General features: G+C 42.1%; 2 protein-coding genes across 2 annotated transcripts in view; both read right to left on the bottom strand.

The window, feature by feature from the left end:
* Positions 1-12274, bottom strand: part of LOC306931510 (arginyl-tRNA--protein transferase 1-like) — a gene marked incomplete at its 3' end in the record, with an annotated part of 112118 nt that extends 99844 nt beyond the window's left edge. Inside the window, exons 1-4 of the mRNA XM_079512911.1 lie at positions 12067-12274; positions 4103-4166; positions 3306-3368; positions 123-220 (exon numbers count right to left, since the gene is read on the bottom strand). Of these exons, the coding sequence (XP_079369037.1) occupies positions 123-220; positions 3306-3368; positions 4103-4166; positions 12067-12169 (328 nt within the window). The 5' untranslated portion in view covers positions 12170-12274. The remainder of the gene's footprint in view (positions 1-122; positions 221-3305; positions 3369-4102; positions 4167-12066) is intronic.
* Positions 12275-13124: 850 nt separating this feature from the next.
* Positions 13125-24339, bottom strand: LOC306931054 (scavenger receptor cysteine-rich type 1 protein M130-like). Its single transcript, XM_079512233.1, has 15 exons — positions 24189-24339; positions 22458-22763; positions 22058-22366; positions 21336-21641; positions 20942-21244; positions 19897-20202; positions 19503-19805; positions 18844-19149; positions 17400-17708; positions 17131-17231; positions 16880-16995; positions 16083-16205; positions 15726-15938; positions 14781-14900; positions 13125-14069 (listed from the first exon to the last, which is right to left on the bottom strand). The coding sequence occupies exons 2-15, from the start codon at positions 22573-22575 to the stop codon at positions 13883-13885; spliced, it is 3120 nt and encodes a 1039-aa protein (XP_079368359.1). The 5' UTR covers positions 22576-22763; positions 24189-24339; the 3' UTR covers positions 13125-13882.
* Between the last annotated feature and the right edge of the window lie 1152 nt (positions 24340-25491).

A 25491-nucleotide genomic window follows, 5' to 3' on the forward strand; every position in this document is an offset into this window, starting at 1 on the left:
TGTATGAATGTGTGTGTGAATGGGTGAATGTAATGCACAATCTATGTAAAGCGCCTTGGATAAAGGCGCTATATAAATGCACCATTTACCATTTTTTACCATTTGCCAACGCGCTCACTCACCCTGTTCCGTTGGCATTTCCCCTTTAGACAGAAATTTGCCCATCTTCTTCAGGACCTTCCTGTGAGATTTGGATGGCTGGAAGTTCAAGGCATGACATCTGGATGGAGAGACAGACAGCAAGGACGTTGTTTAGTTCAAATAAAAGTTCCCTCGGCCTGTTCTCTCGCTCGATTTATCTACAGTATCAACCCATTAACCCATTCGGGGCCGGAACCCCTTTTGGTGTTAGCATTATGTTATGCTTTAACTATTGAAAAATAGCAGATCTACAAGCTCATAGCGTGCCACCGAGTGGCGCGCTACGAGCTTGTAGTTCTGCTATTTTTGAAAAGTCAAAGAATGACTGACACAGAAACATAGCTTTTTCAGAAAACTGTCAGGATGTAGAAGACATTTTTAGAATCTGATCTCAGGTCTAAATGGGTCAAGGTTTGCTGATAATGGTACAGCCAGTAATTAGTCTACTTTCTCCCAGATGGCTATGAACCCCACTTGCAATGAGCAGCTTTATTTTTAATGGCGTGTGTGTGTTGGTCTCGACCGGTTGTTATTCTCTGCCTTGAGCATTATAAGTACAGGCCGACGCCATTACTGTGACCGCTAGGCTCCATACAAAAAGCGTTGTTTTGACCAGGAATGCCGCCTTTGAGGGGGATTTGGAGTCTAAAGCGACTGAAAGCGTGCGCGCGCACGCACGCACGCACGCACGCACACGCACACACACACACACACACACACACTAGGGTTTAATGCCGGGATCCCGGGATTTCGGGCCTCCCGGGAATAGGGCACGCAATTTCCCGCCCGGAAATTTCTTCGGGACCCGTTGTCCCGGAGTTTTTTTTTTCTTGTAGGGAAATTACACTAAAAGGAGTTTTCACACAGTGCGCGTTCTTTCCCCTTATCTAGGAGTGATCAAATGTCCAATCTGAACCCTCCCATCATTTTCAAACATGTTTGATGATATTTATATGGAATTATGGATTACACTCGAGGGCTGCAAGCCTGCAACGGGAACTGGAGCCAGCGGGACCCAACGTAAATGTTGGCGGCCGGTCAAGATGAAATCAGTGGGACCCCACGAATCCTGCATCCTCCCGCAATTAATCAGATAGGCCTACAGAGTTTATATACACTTTAGCAAAATATGAATGTCTGACAGACATCTTCAGGCACGCTCCCAAAGCTGCTGCACCTGTCAATCATTAGCCTAATCAGTCACTCTGTGAGAATTGTGTGTTACGGACGGAGCGAGGAGTTTCCTTTCCCTGTGATGGACATTGTCACTTCTAAACCCCTTTTTGCTTTTGCCTGCATGTGTGCAGCAATAACGTGAAACGGAACACAAACAAAGATGAGTAGGCTACAATTTGTTTTATAATAACCACCAGCACGCAGCGTCTCTCTCCCTCTCCCTCTCTCTCTAATAATCAGTGTGCTGTGCACTGGACGTGCTGGCTAATTTAACACCCAATCGGACTTTTCATAAAGTACAAAGCGGGATGATCACATTCTCTGCAGCGGAGAAGGGGACCCACTGCATGCTCAAAGGGTGAAAGACCTAGCCTGGCGCGGCCAGACTCATAGCGAGGGTTCACTGATGTTTCCTCCCCGCATATCTTCAGTGAATCCCCGCTATGAGGCTGGCCAAGCCAGGCTATGAAAGACCATGGCTAAGGTATCTATGTGAAAGACGTGAGGTCGTTTTTTCCCCGTGCTTCGACAGTCACATTAGTGCAAACTCCTGTGTCCCTTTTTCTGAATAGCGTAGTAGGCCTATAACATTATTAATATTTTAATTTAATACTTTTATTGTTCATATTTCGTTCAAATAAAACGTTTTAAACCAAAAAATATCACTATTCTATTGAACATATGAAGTATCTATACATATAAATGCATTTTGGTGGGCACTTTTTTTCTTTTTTTTCTGACGGGAATTCCCACGGGAGCCCGGGAAAAGGTCCGCAGATTCCCGGGAATTAAAATGAGCCAAATCCGGGAAAATATTAAACCCTCACTCACACACACTCACACACTCACACACTCACACACTCACACACTCACACACTCACACACTCACACACTCACACACTCACACACACACACACACACACACACACACACACACACACACACACACACACTGTGCGCAGCTTATTTTCCGAGTTTTTAGACAGCTGGTGGATGGAAATTAAGCTCCACCTCCGCGGACGATTTGCGCGGAGGAGAGCGTTTCCGGGAATCTGGCCGTCGCGCAAGTCTTCCGCGGAGGTGGAGCTTCTTTTCCATCCACCAGCTGTCTAAAAACTCGGAAAATAAGCTGCGCACAGCCAAGAACGTGCGCGGCTCTTTCGATAGTGTGGCAGCACCTACACACACACACACACACACACACACACACACACACACACACACACACACACACACGATGCACAACCAAGATGCCACAGTCCAGTGTCTAAGCTAACAACAGATAGCCATCCGAAGCTAATGTGAGTAGCCTTTCCACTAGATCTGATCAAACACGTTTATACAACTGAATAAACGTATGCTACGAATTTTGGCAACGTCGCTTCCCGACAAATAACGCAGGCTACGTTTTTTGGCGGGGAAATGGTTAAATATGTTTTAACTTAAGTCACAGCAGTGTTATATTTCTCAACACTTTTTCGGATACATAAAAGGTATGGCAGCATTATAAGACAGTCATATTGCAATATTTTTCCTGATTCATGATTCGTACAACTCATAAGGTTTATAGGTCCTTCTCAGCTCTACCCCCTTAGACAGCACTTCTTAGACTTATATAGCATTTGAAACAGACTTATAGCATGTCATGTAGACAGCACAATAAGTGCATTGTATGTAGTCATGGCACTTCATAGTATATATGTACAGCATAGTATAGCATATATGTATAGTTTATATGTATAGTGTCATTATATAGATATGTTCTAGTTATAGTTTATATGTATAGTGTCATTATATAGATATGTTCTAGTTACGTTCTTAGCTTACGCATGTTTCGCGATAAATGCATTTTACATATGTGATGTATTCCCATGCTTTTTGTTCTTGCTTAATGTAAGTCGCTCTGGATTAAGAGCGTCTGCTAAATGCCTAAATTGTAAATTGTAATTACAAAACATTGTCCTTGGCAGGGTGGTGCCAGTGTTTACCTGATGGTGTACTGTGGACAGCATGTCTTGTTCAATGTAGGTTTGTAGACATACTTTCCACTTCTGCAGAGGGACGAAATGGGTAAGAGTTAACTGCTAAAACTAGTTATTAGCACAGACCTAAAAAAGGAACATCTTCATCTTTCAATGTGTAGCTTGTTGTTATAAATCGACATGGTACAGTTATCTGACCATTCTGGAGAGACTCACAACACCAAACTTTCTGGAGCGACTCACTGTGCAAAGCACCAAGTGAAAACACCAATAGAGAGTATTCACATGCATGCTTTTCCCATCAGGACACGCCCCCCTCATCTAGACCGAGTGGCAAAACATTGAGCAGCATGGAGTGTTGGAATTTGGAAGCGCTCATTGGAAATCACTCAACCGTCCTGCGTACCACCTGTTTCTAAATGTCACATAATGCAGGAGGCAGCAAAATGTGGTATTATCGAAAACAAGCACTTCCAAACTCTGACACTTAGAAAAATAATCAAATGCAGGGCATTTCTTGACAGAAAGTAGCTCATAACGTTTCTATGGTGGACTTTCATGAAACAAAAACTTTGCAGATAGAAAGAGGATAATTCAAGCTTTTCGTACAGCTGCAATGTTGGTGAGTTTAACATTGTTTAATGCAATCAGACAGGACTTTTCTGTTTGGATGAATGGGCTGTCAATGACAGAAAGTAGTTTTTTGCCACTCAGTGGGCGTTCACGCATAACTTCCAGGTACGATGATGTCACGCGCATACTCTCTATTGGGGGATTTCGGAAGATGGAATTCTATTTCTTACCTTCTCCAACCTCGGTCTATGAGGTCCTGGTAGTCTTGTACCGTCATCGTGTGGGACCACATTCCTGTAGAATGGAAAATGTACAGGACATTAATTTTCAGTTTCATTATCTTTTTTTTTTTATATATATAGTTTATTGGGGACAGTCAAGCAGTACATCTGACAGGAAAATCTTTGCACATAGTCACCCATTTTTTTCTTTTTTTAAATCATCACAAACAACAAACAACGTACACCCCCCCAACGAAACAAGGACAAACAGGACAAAAATAAATAAATAAAATAAAAGTAAATAAAAGTAAAAGAAAAAAAAAAAGGAACACAGGTCACATCATGGGTCACAGTCAAGAGTATTGTACACTTGTAAGAGAGGCACTGTCTGTTAATTCTGAAATCCACAGTCCGCTATATTCGGGTCACACCGAGCAGTCTAATCCAGGGAGGTATGATATTGAAGTATTTTATAAAGGGTCTCCATGCCTTAGTGAAGCCTTCGACGGTTCCTCTGAGAGAGAATTTTATTTTTTCTAAGCTTAAGAAGTACATAACATCATTGAGCCAGATTGAGTGAGAGGGTTTGATTGATTGATTGATTGAAAATTTTATTAACAGTTTTCAGATTTTACGGGGGCCAGTTTCAAATTGCAGCCATCCGTAGGTGCCCTTTGAGAGCGGTTTTGAAGGAGTCAAGGGATTCGCATGTCTTAATGACTGTTGGTGGATTTAGCGACTTCCAAGCTAGTAATATTCTTCTTCTAGCTAGCAGTGTTGCAAAGGCAATAATCTCTAACTTCTGATTCATGTAATGTAAGGGGTTTGACGGTGTGCCGAATATAGCGATCAATGGACAGGGTTGTAGTGGAATTTCTAGCACGTCTGACAGTGTGACAAATACAAGTGACCAGAATCGCTGGAGCTGGGGACAGGACCAATACATGTGTGTGAGATGTGCTTCAGTTTCATTATCATGCATGTCCATTTAGATCACGTTTTCTCTGAGTGATTCAGAAAGGCTGCACCAGTATTATATTATCAGATTAGCCTAAGAAATAATTTAGAGATAAGTTATGAAAGTGCATATGCATTTTACACAGTTATGCTTCTGTGTGTGTGACATGTCCACTGGGACGCGTTATTTCCAGTGGTGTCTCAAGATCCTAACCGAAACGTTACAGACCTCTGTGATGCACCAGCCCCCCCTGAGGCCTCAACTTCCTGCTTTAACCACACACACACACACACACACACACACACACACACACACACACACACACACACACACACACACACACACACACACACACACACACACACACACACACACACACACACACACACACACACACACACACACACACACACACACACACACACACACACACACACACACACACACACACACACACACACACACACACACACACACACACACACACACACACACACACACACACGATCTATCCCCCAGCTAATTAAACCAAATGTGGCAAGTCAGTCACGTGATACTAGTTCACACACTACACAATACAAGACAGAACTCTAACCAGGCAAGTACTACTGTAAGCACTAAGTACCATTTCCCAGTTGTAGTAGCTAGCCATTTCCAAAGTCCCATGGGTCTCAGAGACAACACACTGTTATACAACAGAGAAACTGTTTGACGAAATAGTTTTCCCACACAGTTGATAGCTGGACCAAACCCTCTCCTCCTGACTAGCTACAGCTAGAGGAGCCTGGTTCTGCATAGTTTTACAGGTTTAGTAGTCATTTTATTTCTGGATTTGATAAGAGAATATTGTTAATTTAACAGACGGCTTGTTCCTACAGGCTACAGTACAGTATAAGATACAAGTATAAGTGTCTATTAGTACGTCTCTAAATGTTTTGATGAATTGAACAAGGTGGACCCTCTTGTAAACAAGTGTAATGCTTTATTGGGTCGTCCACTCACAGTTAACAGTCTTTGTATTGAGTTGTGCTTGAAATGTACTGTAATTCTGCAAACTGTTAAATATTTATTTTCAATCAATCAATCAGATAACAGTGTGCCTTTATTGTTGCAGCTTATTTCTCATTTAATATTTGGGTGTTTGAAGGTTTATGTATCCTCAAAAAAAGGCAAAGATCCTGAATAGGTACATAATAACCACACTGATAAGAGCAACTGCAACAGTGTAACTAAATTAGAAACACCTTGAAATCCAGGTAACTGTTTAATAACTTTAATAAAATAAACGTGCTGAAAGTTTCATGAGTGCAATCTAGATCTATCATCATGCCACCTGGGCCAATCCAGATGTCATGGAAACGCAGTAGTTTTATCTGGACCACATCACAATCAGAACAACAGGAACACCTGCCTTTCTGTCACACCTGACCCACACTGCATAAGAGCCTCCATTCAGAGGAGCGCAGGACCATAACCCATTTTGACCTGAGATCAGATTCTATGAGCTTGTAGATCTGCTATTTTTCAATAGCTAAAGAATAACATAATGCTAACACCAAAAGGGGTTCCCGCCCAGAATGGGATAAAGGAGAGTGGATCGTGGTGCCATCGTGTCAAATTGTACTACGGAAACATGTTCAGTCAAATATAAAAGCACAAAAAAGCCAGAGATTAGTATAACTTATCTAACTTTTCTTGGCAAAAGAACCCAGTAAGACAACTAAAATAATAGTGCTATAAAAAGAATACATCATGCGGCAGCTTCAACAATATCATAATTATTATTATCATGGAGTGCTCCATGATAATCATTCATGCAGTTCTTCAGAATGATCTTTAGCCATCCTCATACCAATGCAGTTACAACATTCACCCTCACACAACAATCCCTTTATCATCATCATAGCGTATTGGCTTCCAGGGATGAAAAGCTTTATTACAGCAATGGTAATATTTATCGATAACTTGTGTACAAATGGAAGGTCAGGCCCAAGGGTGGCGAGGCTAGAGAAAAGACCATAGGGGCAATAAAAGCAGTAGAATGCACCCTTGCCGTGTAATAAGTTATTATTTTCCCCAATAGTTTTTCAGATGTAGTGTACAGTATGAAATGTGCAGGGACTGAAATTCCTTATTTATTTATTGTTTTCAAATGAATTGTCACTCTTCTCCAACATAACGTTACGTTACAGTTATTTCATAAGACAAAATATTCCTAGTTCAACAACCTGCTGTAGTTCTCAAACACAACATGCTGCCAAGTTGACATGAGGACACAGTAAATCGTTCACTGCTCTCTGCAGGATAATTGTTATCAAATTACCGTAGCCATTTTGAATCTTTTCAGATCACATTCCGGGTCCTGTTGCGCTCTAGTTTAACCATATTTATATACTGTATAGATACCAAAATCCAATGATGATTTCTTCCTGTAAACCAAAATATGACACAGGCTTATGTCAGCAAGTACCACTCACCAACCAATTTCAACCATATAAATACATGTATCAAACATGGGCTGGGGTCGGACAGGCACGAATGGCCTGCCCAACATCCGTAGCCCTTATAAATAATATATATTTTAATGTTTACATGGTAATGAGAATGTATTGCTTATTTGTACTCAAGTTATTGTGGAACATCTTGCTCCAGTAGCATAAGACATCCAATGTAGCCTACTATCTTTCTGATGTGAAATGGCACAAGGGACCACAACAACAAACAAAAAAGACCACCCCGACAATCAGCACGGGCACACATGTGGCTAAAATTGGCGCACATTTGTTTTGTCCTTTTCTGGGGTTTGGGCACCTCACCTGCCCCCTCAGTGCTCTCTCTGCACAGAACTGAACTGGCGAAAGTCTTTCAAACAGTGTCAGCTAAACACTAAAATGATGTTTCTGAAAACATTTGAGGACAGGAAAAGGCACTAGAATCTTGATTTATTTTTGATGACGAGCACTCATAGGCGGATAGAAATGTGCAGAAAGCGGCTATCCATCTTTGGAGGTTCCCACGCTCCATGCGGTTCAACCCCATCCCCATCGCTGTGATTGAATACCATGGGCTCCATTTTCGTCACCGCTAAACCTCTTATCCCTTTTTTTTTTTTTTTTACAATTTTGAAAAAAGATTTTGAATAGTTCAACTAGCCAATCTACATTGACACGTTGTGAGCTTGTAGACTGGCCATTTTAACTATTCAAAAATGTTTTGCAAAATAGTAAAAAGAAAAGGCAAAGATGTTTAAGGATAAGGGGTTTAGCTGAGTGACGAAAATGGAGCCCCATGTGTGTATCTCTGTGTGTATGTCCCGCCTCCCTATCCTGCTTCACTTGGAAATACATCACCATATACGCAAGTTAGATTAGTGATGCACCGAATATTCGGCCGTAGAAAAAATTCGGCAGAAAATGCATTTTCGGCCTATTCAGTTTCGGCCCGAATAGGCAGAAAATATATCACCGAATAGTGTATGCAATTAATGCATTCAAAAGAGCTGAATAAATGTTGTATGGACCCATAATAGTGATTATTATTTAAGTTAAGTTTTGCCATAACCATTTCTTTTGCCATAAATCAGCTTTAAAGATGGAGCGCCACAATTTTTGTATTTTTCCAGTTTTCCATGTGTGAGGTCGTTTTTATGTGCAATGGTGTATTAACTTTGTATTTAGGGTTTCTTCCTGGAGGCTGAACCCTTGACAGTCAAACGGGCCAATGAAATAAACAGTAATATAGTGACATCACACTATCAGCCCCTCCCCATTTAACATACAACTACAGCTGTGGATGCGGCTTCAGTTCAGGTGGATCACCACCCATCACCACCCACCAGGCAAACTTAATGAACTGGTGGGCGTGTCCATATAAAAGCATGATTTTAACAAATACTGTACACTTTTTGGAAAAAGTTCTTCCTCTTTATATTTATATTATAATAATATCTGATGATCATGTTTTAGGGTGGAAAGAAATCGTGGCACTCCATCTTTAAGGTACGGCCATGACAGCAATGGTAGGAAAAAAATATATATAATATTATACGTTTCCTATATTCGGTATTCAGTTTCGGCCAAGAATTTTCCTTTCGGTGCATCCCTAAGTTAGATACAAGCAAACTGCCATTCCAGATCGATTTTAAAGTATCCCTCATGTCATGAGCATCATCTGTGACGATTGTTCATCAGCACTTTTCAAAACCATGTTCTAATGTCAACACTATTGTCACGGCCACCTATGGAAAACACCTGCTGTGACATCATGCATTGAATCAAATGGAGGTAGTCAGACTTGGAAATGCAACATACTGTACTGTACAGTACAGTACATCTATCTTCCAATCGGAATACTTCTATAGAGCGTCGCAGTACCGCCCCCTCGAGAGACCCGGAAAATAAATCCCCGTTCATTTTCCTCATAGACTTTTCAGAAAGTATTTATTTAAAGACGTTTACGCCGCGGACAAAGCCAACTCTTGTCGTGACAAATCATGACAACAAACAATTTTTCAGGCTGAACAAACACTTTTTTGTTGTTTTTCTTCTTTGTAATTATTTGTTTGGTCCAAAATATTGTGTGTGTTGTCATGATTTGTCACGACAAGAGTTGGCTTCGTACGACGCTTAAAAGGTCTTTAAATAAATACGTTTCGAAATGTCTATGGGAAAAATGCATTGGGATTCATTTCCTGGGCCTGGCGTCGTCATGAAAGGGTGGCGGGACTGCGACGCTCTATAACCCAAAGCTGTTGTCCCTTTCCTGGAAAAGAACAGAACGCTAATGTTTGTCATATCAGCAGGCAGGATGTACACTAGCTCTGGTCCATAGCTCTAAATGCGTTTCATTTAGAGCTATGTTACTCTCAACTTCCACCGCTCGCATGAATGCAGACCAGCCTCTCCTCTTTAGCGTAAATAAAAAGAACGTCTTTGCTACTCACCAAAACAAAGGCGAGTTGTGTCATTAGAAAGCCTACTTTCCTTAGTGGACGCACTCTGAGCCCCCCACCACACGTATAAACTGTACTTTTTGGCCAAAGGGGGATTTTGTTTCCACTGGTGGGGGGCTCAGAGTGCGTCCACTAAGGAAAGTAGGCTTTCTAATGACACAACTCGCCTTTGTTTTGGTGAGTAGCAAAAACGTTATTTTTATTTACGCTAAAGAGGAGAGGCTGGTCTGCATTCATGCGAGCGGTGGAAGTTGAGAGTAACATAGCTCTAAATGAAACGCATTTAGAGCTATGGACCAGAGCTAGATGTACACTAAATATGACTAGGCTATTATCAGACATGCACACCAGTCAACAACAGTGATGGCAGTGAAGGCCGTCATAGGCAGACCTGTATCCCGAGAGAGAAGACAGACTATGCACCCACTGCACACAAAATGAAGTGGAAACTACACTTCCTAGCCATCTGTCCATTGTACCAAGACATCATCAGAGACACATACTTCCCACAGATTACAACCACACACGGAGATTTTGAAAACATGACCAATGACAAAAAAACTCCCATATCTGCTGGGAGAAGTACAACAATGTGCAAACACAGCAGCAAGATTCGGGAGTTGCTGTGATAGAAGGATATCAAACGGAACGGAACACAACCACCCTAAAGACTAATCATTGTGTATATTCCTGCTCTATACCTGCATCCAGTGATCTTGCTACATAGAAATTGATCTATTGAAGATTCTGACTTTCAAATGTACATAATTTTTGTTTTGATTGTATTGCTGTATTGTTGTATTGTGCTTTGGCAATGTAAACGTATGTTTTCTCATGCCAATAAAGCCATTTGAATTGAATTGAAAATGTAATTGAAGTCAAATCTGTCCATTGTCTATATAGAAGTGTCTATTTGTACGTCTCTAAATGTTTTTGATGAATTGAACATTGTGGACCCTATTGGAAACAAGTGTAATGCTTAATTGGGTCGTCCAATCACAGTTAACAGCCTTTGTATTGAGTTTGTGCTTGAAATGTACTGTAATTCTGCAAACTGTTAATAAATATTTCAATCAATCAATCAATTCTAGGAAGAAATACAAGAAAATCCGAATCCATTTACTACAGTGAATGGTTCACTGCTGTCAAATAAGCAACAGTAAAGTTTCGCTAAACTGAAAGGGTTAAAGTGGGAAGTGGGAAGACCTCTCTTGTTTCAACTCCTGTGTCTGTCTACAAGACAAGTCGCTGTCTAGTGTCTACAAGAACTGATCTACAAGTTATGTTCTTGTCGGTCTGGCGCTGAAGCATGACTGTCATATCATGGAGAGCGAAATCGAATACTAGGCTGAACAAGATGAAGCTATTAAGCTAACAACAGTAGCTTTTTTTTTAAGGAGCTAGCTTGCTTAGGGTGTCTAGCTTGACACCGACTCCCACAGGACGAAGCAACCGTCACCGGCTTACTTACACCATGTGGTTTTCAACCATTATTTATTTGGCATTTGATCCACGGACCACCATTTGATGACATGTATAGCCTATCAGACACTGATAATTAATTCATTGTTGTCCATGGATAAGATTTTGTCCACAATTCAATGCTGTTCTGTGTTGGTAAACGTGGATCAAAATAACATTTCTACAACATTTTCTAAATTGTGTAGACTTCTTGTAAATTAAGTAATGCAGATGTTTAACAGTAAACTCTTGACAGCGTAAAATGGGTCCATTTGGTTTCATTTTACGCTCTCTAGAGTTAGACCTAAGGGTCCATTTGGTTACCATGAATAAAGTAGCAACTCTCCAGTCTCCATCATTTAGCTGGGGACCACCTGGAACCCCCTCAGCCCTCATCAAGGACCACCGGTGGTCCCCGGACCACTGGTTGAAAACCACTGTGTTTACACTTACACTATCGGTAACGTCAGAAACATTTGGCCCTATTTTAATGGACCAGAGCTAATGCTACAGTACACACACACACACACACAAGCCCCTTTCGGGACGGTTACCTTTTCTGTATTTGGGACGAAAGGGGCTATGGACACTTTCAACACTTACCATGAGAGAAGTTGCCCTTTTCGTTTTTACAATAACCGCAACGGTAGCCATCGTCTCCACCGAAATACTCCACAATTGTATACGAATTATTTCCTGCAGCCATCTTCAAATCAACGGCTGTGTGTCGGTCTGTCTTATGATATGATAACAGCTGAGCTAGCCAGCCGTGCCAGAGAGACGCAGAGGAAGAAGAAGAGGCTGCAGTAAGAACAGCATACTTCCGGTACAAATAATTATTATGTCACCACTTACAAAATAAAAGCTTAGTAGCTTGTGGCGGAAAAGGTGCACAAATGTTTCACGTGAGTAAAAGTATCAATACTGCAATATAGAAATACTTTTACAAGTAAAAGTCCGTAATTCAAAATGTACTTGAGTAAAAGTGCAAAAGTATTCGTATAAAAAATGTACTTAAAGTACCAAAAGTAATAGTACTCATTATGCAGAATGTCTCATTTTAATTTTTAGGTATAGAAATTTTAAGGTATAAAAATGTTTAGAAAATAGTTGATCTACAAGCTCGCAATGCGTCGCGATGACAAAAAAAATATTTTTAGGCCCCTAATACATACATGCAGAGTCACATGTTAAACTATTTCATAGATGGCTTCATAGACTTCATAGTGTTGTGTGTGAATTAATGTTTCTCTAATATGTTTGTTTACACATTTTTACTATTAGGCCTATGGTAGATTCATGTTAATGTTCATTTTCAGTCATTTAAGCAGTTAAACCCTCCATATATACTTTAAACTACTATTAAACTTGACTTTTGGCTCTGTATATTTGATCTGCTCTTTTTTCCGCCTCTCAACTGCTACGAGATGTAATTAGTACTTCAATGAACTTCTTTGGGTTCTGGGTTCCACTGCTGTTCTACGTATGATTGACATACAAAATTATATAGGCCTACCTCATTTCAGGGTTCTAATCATAGGCCTACAGTAGGCACCATGTTTCATGAAAATCGGATGATCCACTCACAAGTTATTTCTCTACAAGATCTGATTGCATTCATTTATTGATTTTACACACAAAGCATTTCTTGAAAAGGGATCTTAAATGCATGGATTTAATTAAAACTGTCCTCCCACTGCATGAAAATTAGAAAATGACAATGCAAATATGAAGATAATGTTTCAGATTTAAAAACAAACAAACTCAAAGCAATAAAGATAACCCTAACCCCTATTATTAGTTATGACACACAAAATATGACATTTAATGTACAAGAACTGTGGACTATTGTCGATCTCTCAAGAGTCTGAGAACACCTAGATCATCTGTTGTTTTTTGTCTGCAGTGTGAAGATGATAGTTAAATAAAATCCTTTAAATGCGATGCTATGTGACTTTGTTATGGAAAACAGTTTCTATTGAAAACACCCTGTGTTTAGAGTCTTTCTGATCAATCAAAAGATGTTTCTCATTCAACATATACCAAAAATATGGCATCATCATATCAATGGTCTTTTGTCAGGTGTGTGCTGTGAACAAAACACAAATAACTCAGCCTTTTTTCAGCCTTATTTGACATTACCAAATGTAACCAGATGTTTCTTTGACCCCTTCAGAATCAGACAACAAGGAAGCAGGAATCCTGACAAATTATACTCTGGGAAATACCCAGGTTAACAATAAAAATGTCCCAGGCTGGCCGTTTATAATAAAATTCAGGTATGAAGCCACGGACCGGAATAAAGTTCGTCCCCGCATTTGGCATGCGGGCCACACTTTGGACAGCCCTGCTCTAACGTGATGCAGTTCAAACTATGGCCAACTGCAAATATTCAAGCAAAACAAACTAGCAACAACATTTATAGGGGGTAGGAACAATGCAGTGGATATTTGAGCTCGATAACCTCTCCATTTTTCCTTTTGAGTTGCCCATCCTGCTCCATATAATACTGCACCAGGTCAGGCAGTGTGGCGAACTTCTCCCCAACAATGTCGTAGAACTCCCCTGTTTTCTGGATCTTAATGTGTCTGACTTCCCCATTATGCCTGTAAAAAAAAAGTAAAAGGAATATCCATTACGAGAAATGAGATATTAGTAGCAGAATATACAGTACTAGAGCGGTGCCCGTTGGGCACAGGCCTACTTGGAAATGCATGCCCCACCACAGTTACAGAGTATGTCTGTGTCCATTTTATGCTCATAATATGAAGTTCCTTATCAGGCATGCCCAAGGAACCTCTAGAGCGGTGCCCATTGGGAACTGACCCACATGGAACGATGCAAGTTGGAAATGAATGCCCCACCCAGTTATTATGTCTGGTGTCCCTTTTATGCCCATATACGGAGTTCTTTGTCAGGCATGCCCAAATATGGAGTCTATGCAGATGTCAGAATGTTGTCAGAACAGGACAGCTTCTTCTTCGTGGGATTTATGGTGGTTGGCGAACAGGACAGCTCCATATGGAGATCAGGTCCAGAGCCTGGGCAGAGAGAGGCCTTTTGTGGCGGTTCTGGACAACAGTGGGTCAGACCGACTCGACACCGGGCACTGCACTCCCTGTGGGGGTGTGGAATGCGCGTGTCGAATTTGAAGTCGTGGGGCGAACGGTTCTGGAGTTATGTCAGACGTACACACACACAGAGAGACTTGGTGCATTTATAGATAAAGATAGATAGATGGATGTGAAAGGCGGGCAACATGCACACGCTTTGCAATAATGTCTGTGGACAGAGACATTTATTTTGTCAACACTCACCGAACAGATAAAGTAAAGACCTCAGATGTACTACTGGGCCTGACCAAGAAGCTTCCATCCATTCCATGAGTCAACAAGAGGTACTCTGCTTCCACACGTGTGATGTTGGATCGGTACCACCTAACACAAGGAACAAAAGAAATGGGAAAAGTAATCGTAAGGTTTGTTATGATCATTGAACGATTACATAACATCGGCCATAGCCTATTGCCCAAATGTGCCCAAATGTGATGAGGTCAGCACATTTGGGCACACACATTTGGGCAAGTGGCTATGGCCTAATTTAGACCTAGAACTTAGACTTAGAACTAATGCTTGGAATGGATTCAGAATCATGAAATACCCCTAGTTTGACACATTACATGCAAGCATAATTAAAATTAGATTTTCTTTTTGCCTTAGGTGCCTATATGGGTTTTTATTGGTACTCCAACTTTCAACCCCTGAATTTACCATGATCCACAATTTATATAATACTCTATTTTTAATATGTTATTTGGATGAACCTAAGGACCATAAGAAACGGTTACTTTTGCAATGTATTTTGGGTCACGCCCCTTTTTAGCTTAGATTGACTGGCCTATCTGTAAATCCATATGTACTCTCTTAGGTGTCGAGTCCGTCGGATGGCCGGTTGTCCAGAACCAGCACAAAACCCTCTGCCCAGGCTCTGGACCTGCTCACCCCTATATCACACTCTCTCTGTTCTGACATCATGCTAAGCATCATATACTGAATACTGCCCCCATTTCCCAAAAGAAAGGGGGGCAGGGAAAAATACAAAGGTATTTTGTTTTTGTCTGTGTTTTGTATTGTTCCCTAGCTGTCCCGGAAACAAGCCTAGCGGCTTTCTCGTGTCTGTATCCTTTTGAAATAATTTTCAATAAAGTTTTCAATCAATCAATCAATGACATTTCACTATACTCTTTTTCTTGTTTGTTATACCTTGAAAAGTTTTTACGTTGTTCAGCCAGGGCGTCTTCACAATGCAGTGGATATAGGAGCTGGATAACTTCTCCATTCTTGTCTTTAAGTTCCCCACGATTTTCCATATAATACTCGACCAGGACAGCCAGTGTGGCGAACGTCTCCCCACTATCAAGTTCACAGTGGTCTCCTCTCTCCCGGATCTTAACGTTTCTGACTGCTCCGTTTTGCCTGTAAAAATATAAAAGTAAAAGAAATAGTAGACGATCATTATTCAGAGAAATTAGTAGCAGATTATATGCAGACAGACAACATGCAACAGGCTTTGAAATAATGATTGGCTGGCATGGGGACAGAGTCATTGTCAACACTCACCGAACGGATAAAATCAACACCCCAGGTGTACTCCTACTGGGCCTGACCAAGAAGCTTCCATCCATTCCATGAGTCAACAAGAGGTACTCTGCTTCCACACGTGTGATGTTGGATCGGTACCACCTAACAGAAGGAACAGCATGTTGCAGTTATTGGGACATGGCATCAGTGGTTTTCAAACTTTTGGGGGGCTTCCATTGTGTTAGGGACAAGATGACGTAAATGTTCCCATCATTGTCAATGGCGTTTTTAAAACAAACATTGAACTAAAAACGAACATTAAACCTATATATATAGGAGGTCACAAGAGGTTTTCACACAGCAACGATACGCAGCTATATTACTGTCAAAAACGGTACAGCAGTTGTGTCTATCAAAGGTAGTGATAACAATTATACAACAGGTCGTTTTGAGGAAGCAATCCGATTGGTTAAAACAGTTTCGAGGAAGCAATCTGATTGGTTGAAACATCTTTCTAGCCGTGCTGATGACGGAAAAGAACACCCTCTCGTGTAATATTGCTTAATTAGGTACCCGGCATCTGGTTAGGATGCCTCTCGGGCGCCTCCCTAGGGAGGTCCTCGACACACGTCCCACTGGGAGGAGACCCCCGGGGCAGACCAAGGCGCAGTTGGAGGAAATACATCGACTCACTGGCCTTGGAACGTCTCGGAATCCCCCAGGAGGAAGTCACTGATGTTGCTCTGGAGAGGGAAGTCTGGGGCACTCTGGTGGAGCTGTTGCCCCCGCGACCCGACTACGGATAAGCGGTTGAAGATGGATGGATGGATAGGTACCTGTTAAGGTCCTGGACTCCTGCGTCTTCACTGGGTCCGGCTTCATCACTAGAAACAGAATGGCAATAATAGTCCATCTCAATGGTCTCCTCTCCTGCATTGTAGCTGCTGGTGACCTGGAGAAACACAGCAACCCGGCCACAACTTTAACTTACTGGATCAGATCAGTCTCTCTTAAATACACAAACACAATCTAATAGGCTACTCATTTTATAAACCAGGCTTGCGTTACATCGAGACGTATACATTACCGCAAGACGACGATGGAGGCATTTGGATAACAGCAGAAACAGCAGCAGTAGGAGAACCATGTCAAAAAGTATCAGGCTGTAAAATATCCACTGGTGAAATGCTTTGAGTCGGAGGGAGACAAGTGGGAATAAGAACAAAACACGGTATAAGAAACAGCTCTCAACTTAAAAAGGTTAATTTAATCAAATTCACCATTTCTGATTGCATAGTTTCATGTGTAGGCTGTCTTGTCTGTTTGTGTGTAATAATGTTGCGTTCACTAGGTTACCTCCGAGAGTGACAGTGATATGGAGGAGTTCGCTCTCAGAGGACAATTGACCAGAGAAAATATTGATGTGATAGACACATCTGTAGTTCCGTTCGTGGGTGTGGTTTGCTGCAAGAAATTGGAATTTGGCAGAGTGATGGCGAGCCGTCTGGGCTTGGGTTATATTATGTTTAGCGTCGGTGATGTGGAAGGTGCCTCCTGTGTACTGCGGCCGGATGGAGCAGGTGATGGCGAAGTTAGAACCCTCCAACACCAGCAGCCCCTGCTGCCGATCCCCAGAGACCATGATGGATGGCTTAAACAGAATGTCTGGAACAAGACAGAGGGGGTGCTTTGCTGAACCATCAGATATGTAACATGGAATAGATGCATGTGTTCTGTGTAGCCCCTCTCGGGACCCTACGTAAAGTTTTCTGACATTTGGATGACTTTACACGTAGGGTCCCTCTCCAGTTCGTAAGCACACAATAGGACGCAGCTGTACATAACCTCCATTGCGGCCGTTCTGCGCTTTTTTGATGGGGGTTAGATGTTTCAAAAGAAGCATATAGGAGCTATAGGAGACAACGGAAACGTCAGAGAATTTTCCTTTGGTTAAGTATTTTTAATTTGTTTGACCGTTTTGGCAGCTCTGAAATTCAATCTTCCTTACTTCCTTGACTTCCTTATTGACATCCCATTGTACCGCCTCCAGCACTGACACTGGCTACAGTGGCGACAGAGCGATCAGAGGAAGGAACGGAGGGCCGCGCAGCTAGCCAACCTGGCACTGGAGGCGGTACAATGGGATGTCAATAAGGAAGTCAAGGAAGGAAGGAAGAGAGAATTTCAGAGCTGCCAAAACGGTCAAACAAATTAAAAATACTTAACCAAAGGAAAATTCTCTGACGTTTCCGTTGTCTCCTATAGCTCCTATATGCTTCTTTTGAAACATCTAACCCCCATCAAAAAAGTGCAGAACGGCCGCAACGGAGGTTATGTACAGCTGCGTCCTATTGTGGGCTTACGAACTGGAGAGGGACCCTACATAAAGACATAAACATCCAAATGTCAGAAACCTTTACGGGGGTCCCGAGAGGGGCTAGTGTTCTGTGCTACATGTGCTAGGCTCAATCTCCAATGGGGATGTGCATTTGTGTTATTTGTATCATTCGAAACTGGCCTCGCTGTGGCAGATGTCACTCATACTTTCCCAAATGTAATCATAGTTTTGACAAACTCTCTCCAAAATAATAATAAATGAATGCAAAAAAAAAAGGAAAATAAATACACACCGTGAAGTGAGACTACAGCGTACAATGCCATCATCATCATCAACTGATGAACAGTGTTCTCAAGTTTTTTTTATTTTACCATTTGACAAATATATGGTCAATAAAAACTAAACAAAAAATCAAACCACATTACACACAATGAAAGACAGATAACATAGTTTGTCCTTTACCTGAGCAGGTGAGTCCAACAGTCTTGTCAGGTGAGCAGGTGTCTCGAGTTGAGTTTGAGGTTCTACAGTCCAGGAGAACAGACTCGTTGCCTTCACACTGGAACTCTTTGGTCCACATTGAAGCATTCACTTCTCCATAGAGCGCCCCCTGGAGGACTGAAGGAATCCCACAGCCAAGCTGCCTACAGACCACCTGTGCATCCTGCTGGTCAAAGTCACCTTCACACACTGAGACCCACGAGTGATGAGACTTCACCTCCACTCTGCCTGAACATAAACTAGACCCATTCACCAACCTCACAGAGTCTGGAGAGAGAGAGAGAGAGAGAGAGAGAGAGAGGGAGGGAGAGAGAGAGAGAGAGAGAGAGAGGGGGAGAGAGAGTGCGGCATAAATACAGAAGAACAATCTTGTGTGTGTGTGCGTGCGTGCGTGCGTGCGTGCGTGATGAAGACAAGTGTTCTCAATTTTTTTTTTTTTTACCTTTTGACAAATATGGTCAATAAAACATCATAATATCAAACCACATTAGACACAATGAAAGACAGATAACATAGTGGGACTAAAGAGTAAACAGAATACAATGCTATCATCATCTTCATCAAATCTCAGACAGTCAGACAGACAGACAGACAGACAGACAGACAGACACACACAATACCTGAACAGATCACTCCCAGACTACCAGTGGACAACGAAGACCTTGGTGTTACACACTCCCTCAGTGAAGACTCAGACCCGACACAGGAAGATCTAATCTGCCATACATGTTGATCTGCATAACTAGAACTCCATTCTATTGAAACAGCAGAGCCACAGTCCAGCTGTCTACACACTACAGCTGATGACTGCAGGTTCCAGTCAAAGTCAAACCCAGATACTGGTCTCCACTCTCTCTGGTGTTTCATCTCCAGTCTACCAGTACATTTACTGGCTCCTCCCAACAACCTGATATCATCAGACTCTGCACAGAGACAAGAGAGTTCACAGAATATTTTATATTGTGAATTTCATTATCAAATAATTGAAACCAAAAGTGTAGTTTTGTCCTTTACCTGAGCAGGTGAGTCCAACAGTCTTGTCAGGTGAGCAGGTGTTTCCAGTTGAGTTTGAGGTTCTACAGTCCAGGAGAACAGACTCGTTGCCTTCACACTGGAACTCTTTGGTCCACATTGAAGCATTCACTTCTCCATAGAGCGCCCCCTGGAGGACTGAAGGAGCCCCACAGTCATGCTGCCTACAGACCACCTCTGCATCCTGCTGGTCAAAGTCACCTTCACACACTGAGACCCACGAGTGATTAGACTTCACCTCCACTCTGCCTGAACATGAACTAGACCCATTCACCAACCTCACAGAGTCTGGAGAGAGAGAGAGAGAGAGAGAGAGAGCGGCGTAAGGACAGAATAACAATCGTGTGTGTGTGTGTGTGTGTGTGTGTGTGTGTGTGTGTGCGTGCGTGCGTGCAGATAGCATTTTATAACTGGGGGGGGAGTCGGGGGACATATTTGGGGGCTATCTGCGTGCACAAAGCGCTCACAAAAAATGTATTGAGGAGGGGGGGATATCCCCCCCACTTTTGCGCATAATTACGCAGATTTTCCGCGTTTTTTTGCGGATTTCACGGCAAAACACTGCCAACACAGCAAAACGCATGCAGCCACGGTACATGGCTTTTTTTGGGGGCAGGGAAATCCCCCCTCGTCATAAAACTGAGGGGGTCGAATCCCCCCCCCCCCCCCCCCCTATCTGCGTGCCTGCCTGCATGCTTCAGTTTGTGTGTGTGTGAGTGTGTGTGTGTGTGTGATGAAGACAGTGTTCTCAAGTTTTTTTTACTTGACCTTTTGACAAATATATGGTCAATAAAAACATCAAACCACATTACACACAATGAAAGACAGATAACATAGTGGGACTAAAGAGTAAACAGAATACAATGCTATCATCATCTTCATCAAATCTCTCACACACACACACACACACACACACACACACACACACACACACACACACACACACACACACACACACACACACACACACACACACACACACACACACACACACACACACACACACACACACACACACACACAATACCTGAACAGATCACTTCCAGACTACCAGTGGACAACGAAGACATATTTGTTGCACACTCCCTCAGTGAAGACTCAGACCCGACACAGGAAGATGTAATCCTCCATACATGTTGATCTGTAGAACCAAAACTTCTTTCTATTGAAACAGCAGAGCCACAGTCCAGCTGTCTACACACTACAGCTGATGACTCCAGGTTCCAGTCAGCAGACCAAACAACTACTGGTCTCCACTCTCTCTGGAGTTTCATCTCCAGTCTACCAGTACATTTACTGGATCCTCCCACCAACCTGATATCATCAGACTCTGTACAGAGACAAGAGAGTTCACAGAATATTTTATATTATGAATTTTATTATCAAATAATTGAAACCAAAAGTGTAGTTTTGTCCTTTACCTGAGCAGGTGAGTCCAACAGTCTTGTCAGGTGAGCAGGTGTTTCCAGTTGAGTTTGAGGTTCTACAGTCCAGGAGAACAGACTCGTTGCCTTCACACTGGAACTCTTTGGTCCACATTGAAGCATTCACTTCTCCATAGAGCGCCCCCTGGAGGACTGAAGGAGCCCCACAGTCATGCTGCCTACAGACCACCTCTGCATCCTGCTGGTCAAAGTCACCTTCACACACTGAGACCCATGACTGATTAGACTTCACCTCCACTCTGCCTGAACATGAACTAGACCCATTCACCAACCTCACAGAGTCTGGAGAGAGAGAGAGAGAGAGAGAGAGGGGCGTAAAGACAGAAGAACAATCTTGTGTGTTCGTGTGTGCGTGCGGCCGTGCGTGCTTCAGTGTGTGTGTGTGTGTGTGTGTGTGTGTGTGTGTGTGTGTGTGTGCTTGAAGACAGTGTTCTCAAGTTTTTTTTACTTGACCTACATGGTCAATAAAAACATCAAAATAACAAACCACATTACACACAATGAAAGACAGATTACATAGTGAGACTAAAGAGTAAACAGAATACAATGCTATCATCATCTTCATCAAATCTCACACACACACACACACACACACACACACACACACACACACACACACACACACACACACACACACACACACACACACACACACACACACACACACACACACACACACACACACACACACAAAATACCTGAACAGATCACTTCCAAACTACCAGTGGACAACGAAGACATATTTGTTACACACTCCCTCAGTGAAGACTCAGACCCGACACAGGAAGATGTAATCCACCATACATGTTGATCTGTAGAACCAAAACTTCTTTCTATTGAAACAGCAGAGCCACAGTCCAGCTGTCTACACACTACAGCTGATGACTCCAGGTTCCAGTCAGAGTCAGACCCATTCACAACTACTGGTCTCCACTCTCTCTGGTGTTTCATCTCCAGTCTACCTGTACATTTACTGGCTCCTCCCACCAACCTGATATCATCAGACTCTGTACAGAGACAAGAGAGTTCACAGAATATTTTATATCATGAATTTCATTATCAAAAAATTGAAACCAAAAGTGTAGTTTTGTCCTTTACCTGAGCAGGTGAGTCCAACAGTCTTGTTAGGTGAGCAGTAGTTTCCAGTTGAGTTTGAGGTTCTACAGTCCAGGAGAACAGACTCGTTGCCTTCACACTGGAACTCTTTGGTCCACATTGAAGCATTCACTTCTCCATAGAGCGCCCCCTGGAGGACTGAGGGAGCCCCACAGTCAAGCTGCCTACAGACCACCTGTGCATCCTGCTGGTCAAAGTCACCTTCACACACTGAGACCCATGACTGATTAGACTTCACCTCCACTCTGCCTGAACATGAACTAGACCCATTCACCAACCTCACAGAGTCTGGAGAGAGAGAGAGAGAAATTCAAAATGGAGACGTATGGAAGAGTCACTTTGAGAATTTATATGCTCCAATCACACCTAATTTTGCACAAAAAAACACAAACAATAAACTTGAACTACTCGAATCCGTCATTAAAGATAAACAAAACCCTTTAGATTTCCAAATTACAGAAAAGAAATCCAGATTCTGCAAACCAAAAAATCTTGTGGTGTCGATGGAATACTAAATGATATGATTAAACATGCTGACCATAAAGTTCACACTGCCTTGTTGAAACTGTTTAACATGGTTCTGAGTATAGGTTATTTCCCTGACATCTGGAACCAAGGGCTAATAACACATCTTTAAAGGGGAAAACCACCCATTTTCAACATTTTACTATGTCATTAATGTACCTTAGAGCTGTTGTGTGGAAATAATAAAAAGTCCCCCCATTTTGTGTTTCCTAGAACTGTAATTATGAAAAAAAATCATTAACATGGTGAAACACATCTTGATGACATCATCAAGATGTGTTTCACCATGTTAATGATTTTTTTCAGACCTCTAGTTCTAGGAAACACAGCATGGGGGAACTTTTTTATTATTTCCACACAACAGCTCTAAGGTATATTAATGACATAGTAAAATGTTGAAAATGAGTGGAATGCCCCTTTAAAAATGGTGATAAATTTGACCCGAACAATTATAGAGGCATTTGTGTCAGCAGCAACCTGGGGCTAGATCTTCTGTTCAATCATTAACAACCGATTACAGAACTTCCTCAGTAACCATGGCATCCTGAGAAAAAGCCAAATTGGATTCATACAAAAAAAAACGAACCACCGACCACATTTACACACTTCACACCCTTGTAGAAAAACATGTTAATCAAAACAAATCCAACATTTTCTCCTGCTTTGTAGATTTTGAAAAGGCATTTGACTCGATTTGGCATGAGGGCCTGCTATTCCAAATTTTAAAAAGTGGAGTGGGGGGGAAAACATATGATATTATTAAATATGATAAATTATTATCAAAATAATAAATGTGCAGTAAAAATTGGCAACAAAAGAACAGATTTCTTCCCCCAAAGTAGAGGAGTAATGCAGGGCAACCATCTAAGTCCAACCCTGTTCAACATTTATATAAATGAATTGGCAAAATCACTGGAGGACTCATCAGCACCTGGCCTTACCCTCGGAAACACAGAGATTAAATGCTTGCTGTTTGCAGATGATCTGGTGCTGCTGTCCAACTGTAAAGAAGGACTACAGCAGCTCCTAGATCATCTGCAACACTTCTGTCAGACCTGGGCCCTGAAAGTCAATATGAAAAAGACAAAAGTCATGGTTTTCCAGAAACGGTCCAGATGTCAGGGAAGCAGATACCCATTTGTACTTGGCTGCACCACCATAGAACACACATACACATACACACAATACCTGAACAGATCACTTCCAGACTACCAGTGGACGACGAAGAACTTGTTGTTACACACTCCCTCAGTGAAGACTCAGACCCGACACAGGAAGATGTAATCCTCCATACATGTTGATCTGCAGAACCAGAACTTCTTTCTATTGAAACAGCAGAGCCACAGTCCAGCTGTCTACACACTACAGCTGATGACCGCAGGTTCCAGTCAGAGTCAGACCAAACAGATACTGGTCTCCACTCTCTCTGGTGTTTCATCTCCAGTCTACCAGTACATTTACTGGCTCCTCCCACCAACTTGATATCATCAGACTCTGTACAGAGACAAGAAAGTTCACAGAATATTATATATATATATATATATATATATATATATATATATATATATATATAATATTTCATTATCAAATAATTGAAGTGTAGTTTTGTCCTTTACCTGAGCAGGTGAGTGCAACAGTCTTGTCAGGTGAGCAGGTGCTTCCTTTTGAGTTTGAGGTTCTACAGTCCAGGAGAACAGACTCGTTGCCTTCACACTGGAACTCTTTGGTCCACATTGAAGCATTCACTTCTCCATAGAGCGCCCCCTGGAGGACTGAAGGAGCCCCACAGTCAAGCTGCCTACAGACCACCTCTGCATCCTGCTGGTCAAAGTCACCTTCACACACTGAGACCCATGACTGATTAGACTTCACCTCCACTCTGCCTGAACATGAACTAGACCCATTCACCAACCTCACAGAGTCTGGAGAGAGAGAGAGAGAGAGAGAGAGAGAGAGAGAGAGAGAGAGAGAGAGAGAGAGAGAGAGAGAATAAAAACATCAAAATATCAAACCGCAATACACACAATGAAAGACAGATAACAGTGGGACTAAAGAGTAAACAGAATACAATGCTATCATCATCTTCATCAAATCTCTTACACACACGCACACACACACACACACACACACACACACACACACACACACACACACACACACACACACACACACACACACACACACACATACACACAATACCTGAACAGATCACTTCCAGACTACCAGTGGACGACGAAGACGTCGTTGTTACACACTCCCTCAGTGAAGACTCAGACCCGACACAGGAAGATGTAATCTTCAATACACGTTGATCTGCAGAACTATAATTTCTTTCTATTGAAACAGCAGAGCCACAGTCCAGCTGTCTACACACTACAGCTGATGAGTTGAGGTTCCAGTCAGATTCAAACCGAACAGATACTGGTCTCCACTCTCTCTGGTGTTTCATCTCCAGTCTACCAGTACATTTACTGGCTCCTCCCACCAACCT

The sequence above is a fragment of the Electrona antarctica genome (assembly GCF_951216825.1).
Source record: "Electrona antarctica genome assembly, chromosome: 10".
In the NCBI taxonomy this organism is placed as follows: Eukaryota; Metazoa; Chordata; class Actinopteri; order Myctophiformes; family Myctophidae; genus Electrona; species Electrona antarctica.

Excerpts from the sequence above, each read along its gene's own strand:
- LOC306931054 (XM_079512233.1), bottom strand. The coding sequence starts at position 22,575 with ATGTGGACCAAAGAGTTCCAGTGTGAAGGCAACGAGTCTGTTCTCCTG. Across the intron at positions 20,203-20,941 it reads TCTGGAAGTGATCTGTTCAG|ACTCTGTGAGGTTGGTGAAT; the intron begins GTATTGTGTGTG and ends CTCTCTCTCCAG. Across the intron at positions 16,206-16,879 it reads GGAGTCCAGGACCTTAACAG|GTGGTACCGATCCAACATCA; the intron begins GTACCTATCCAT and ends TCCTTCTGTTAG.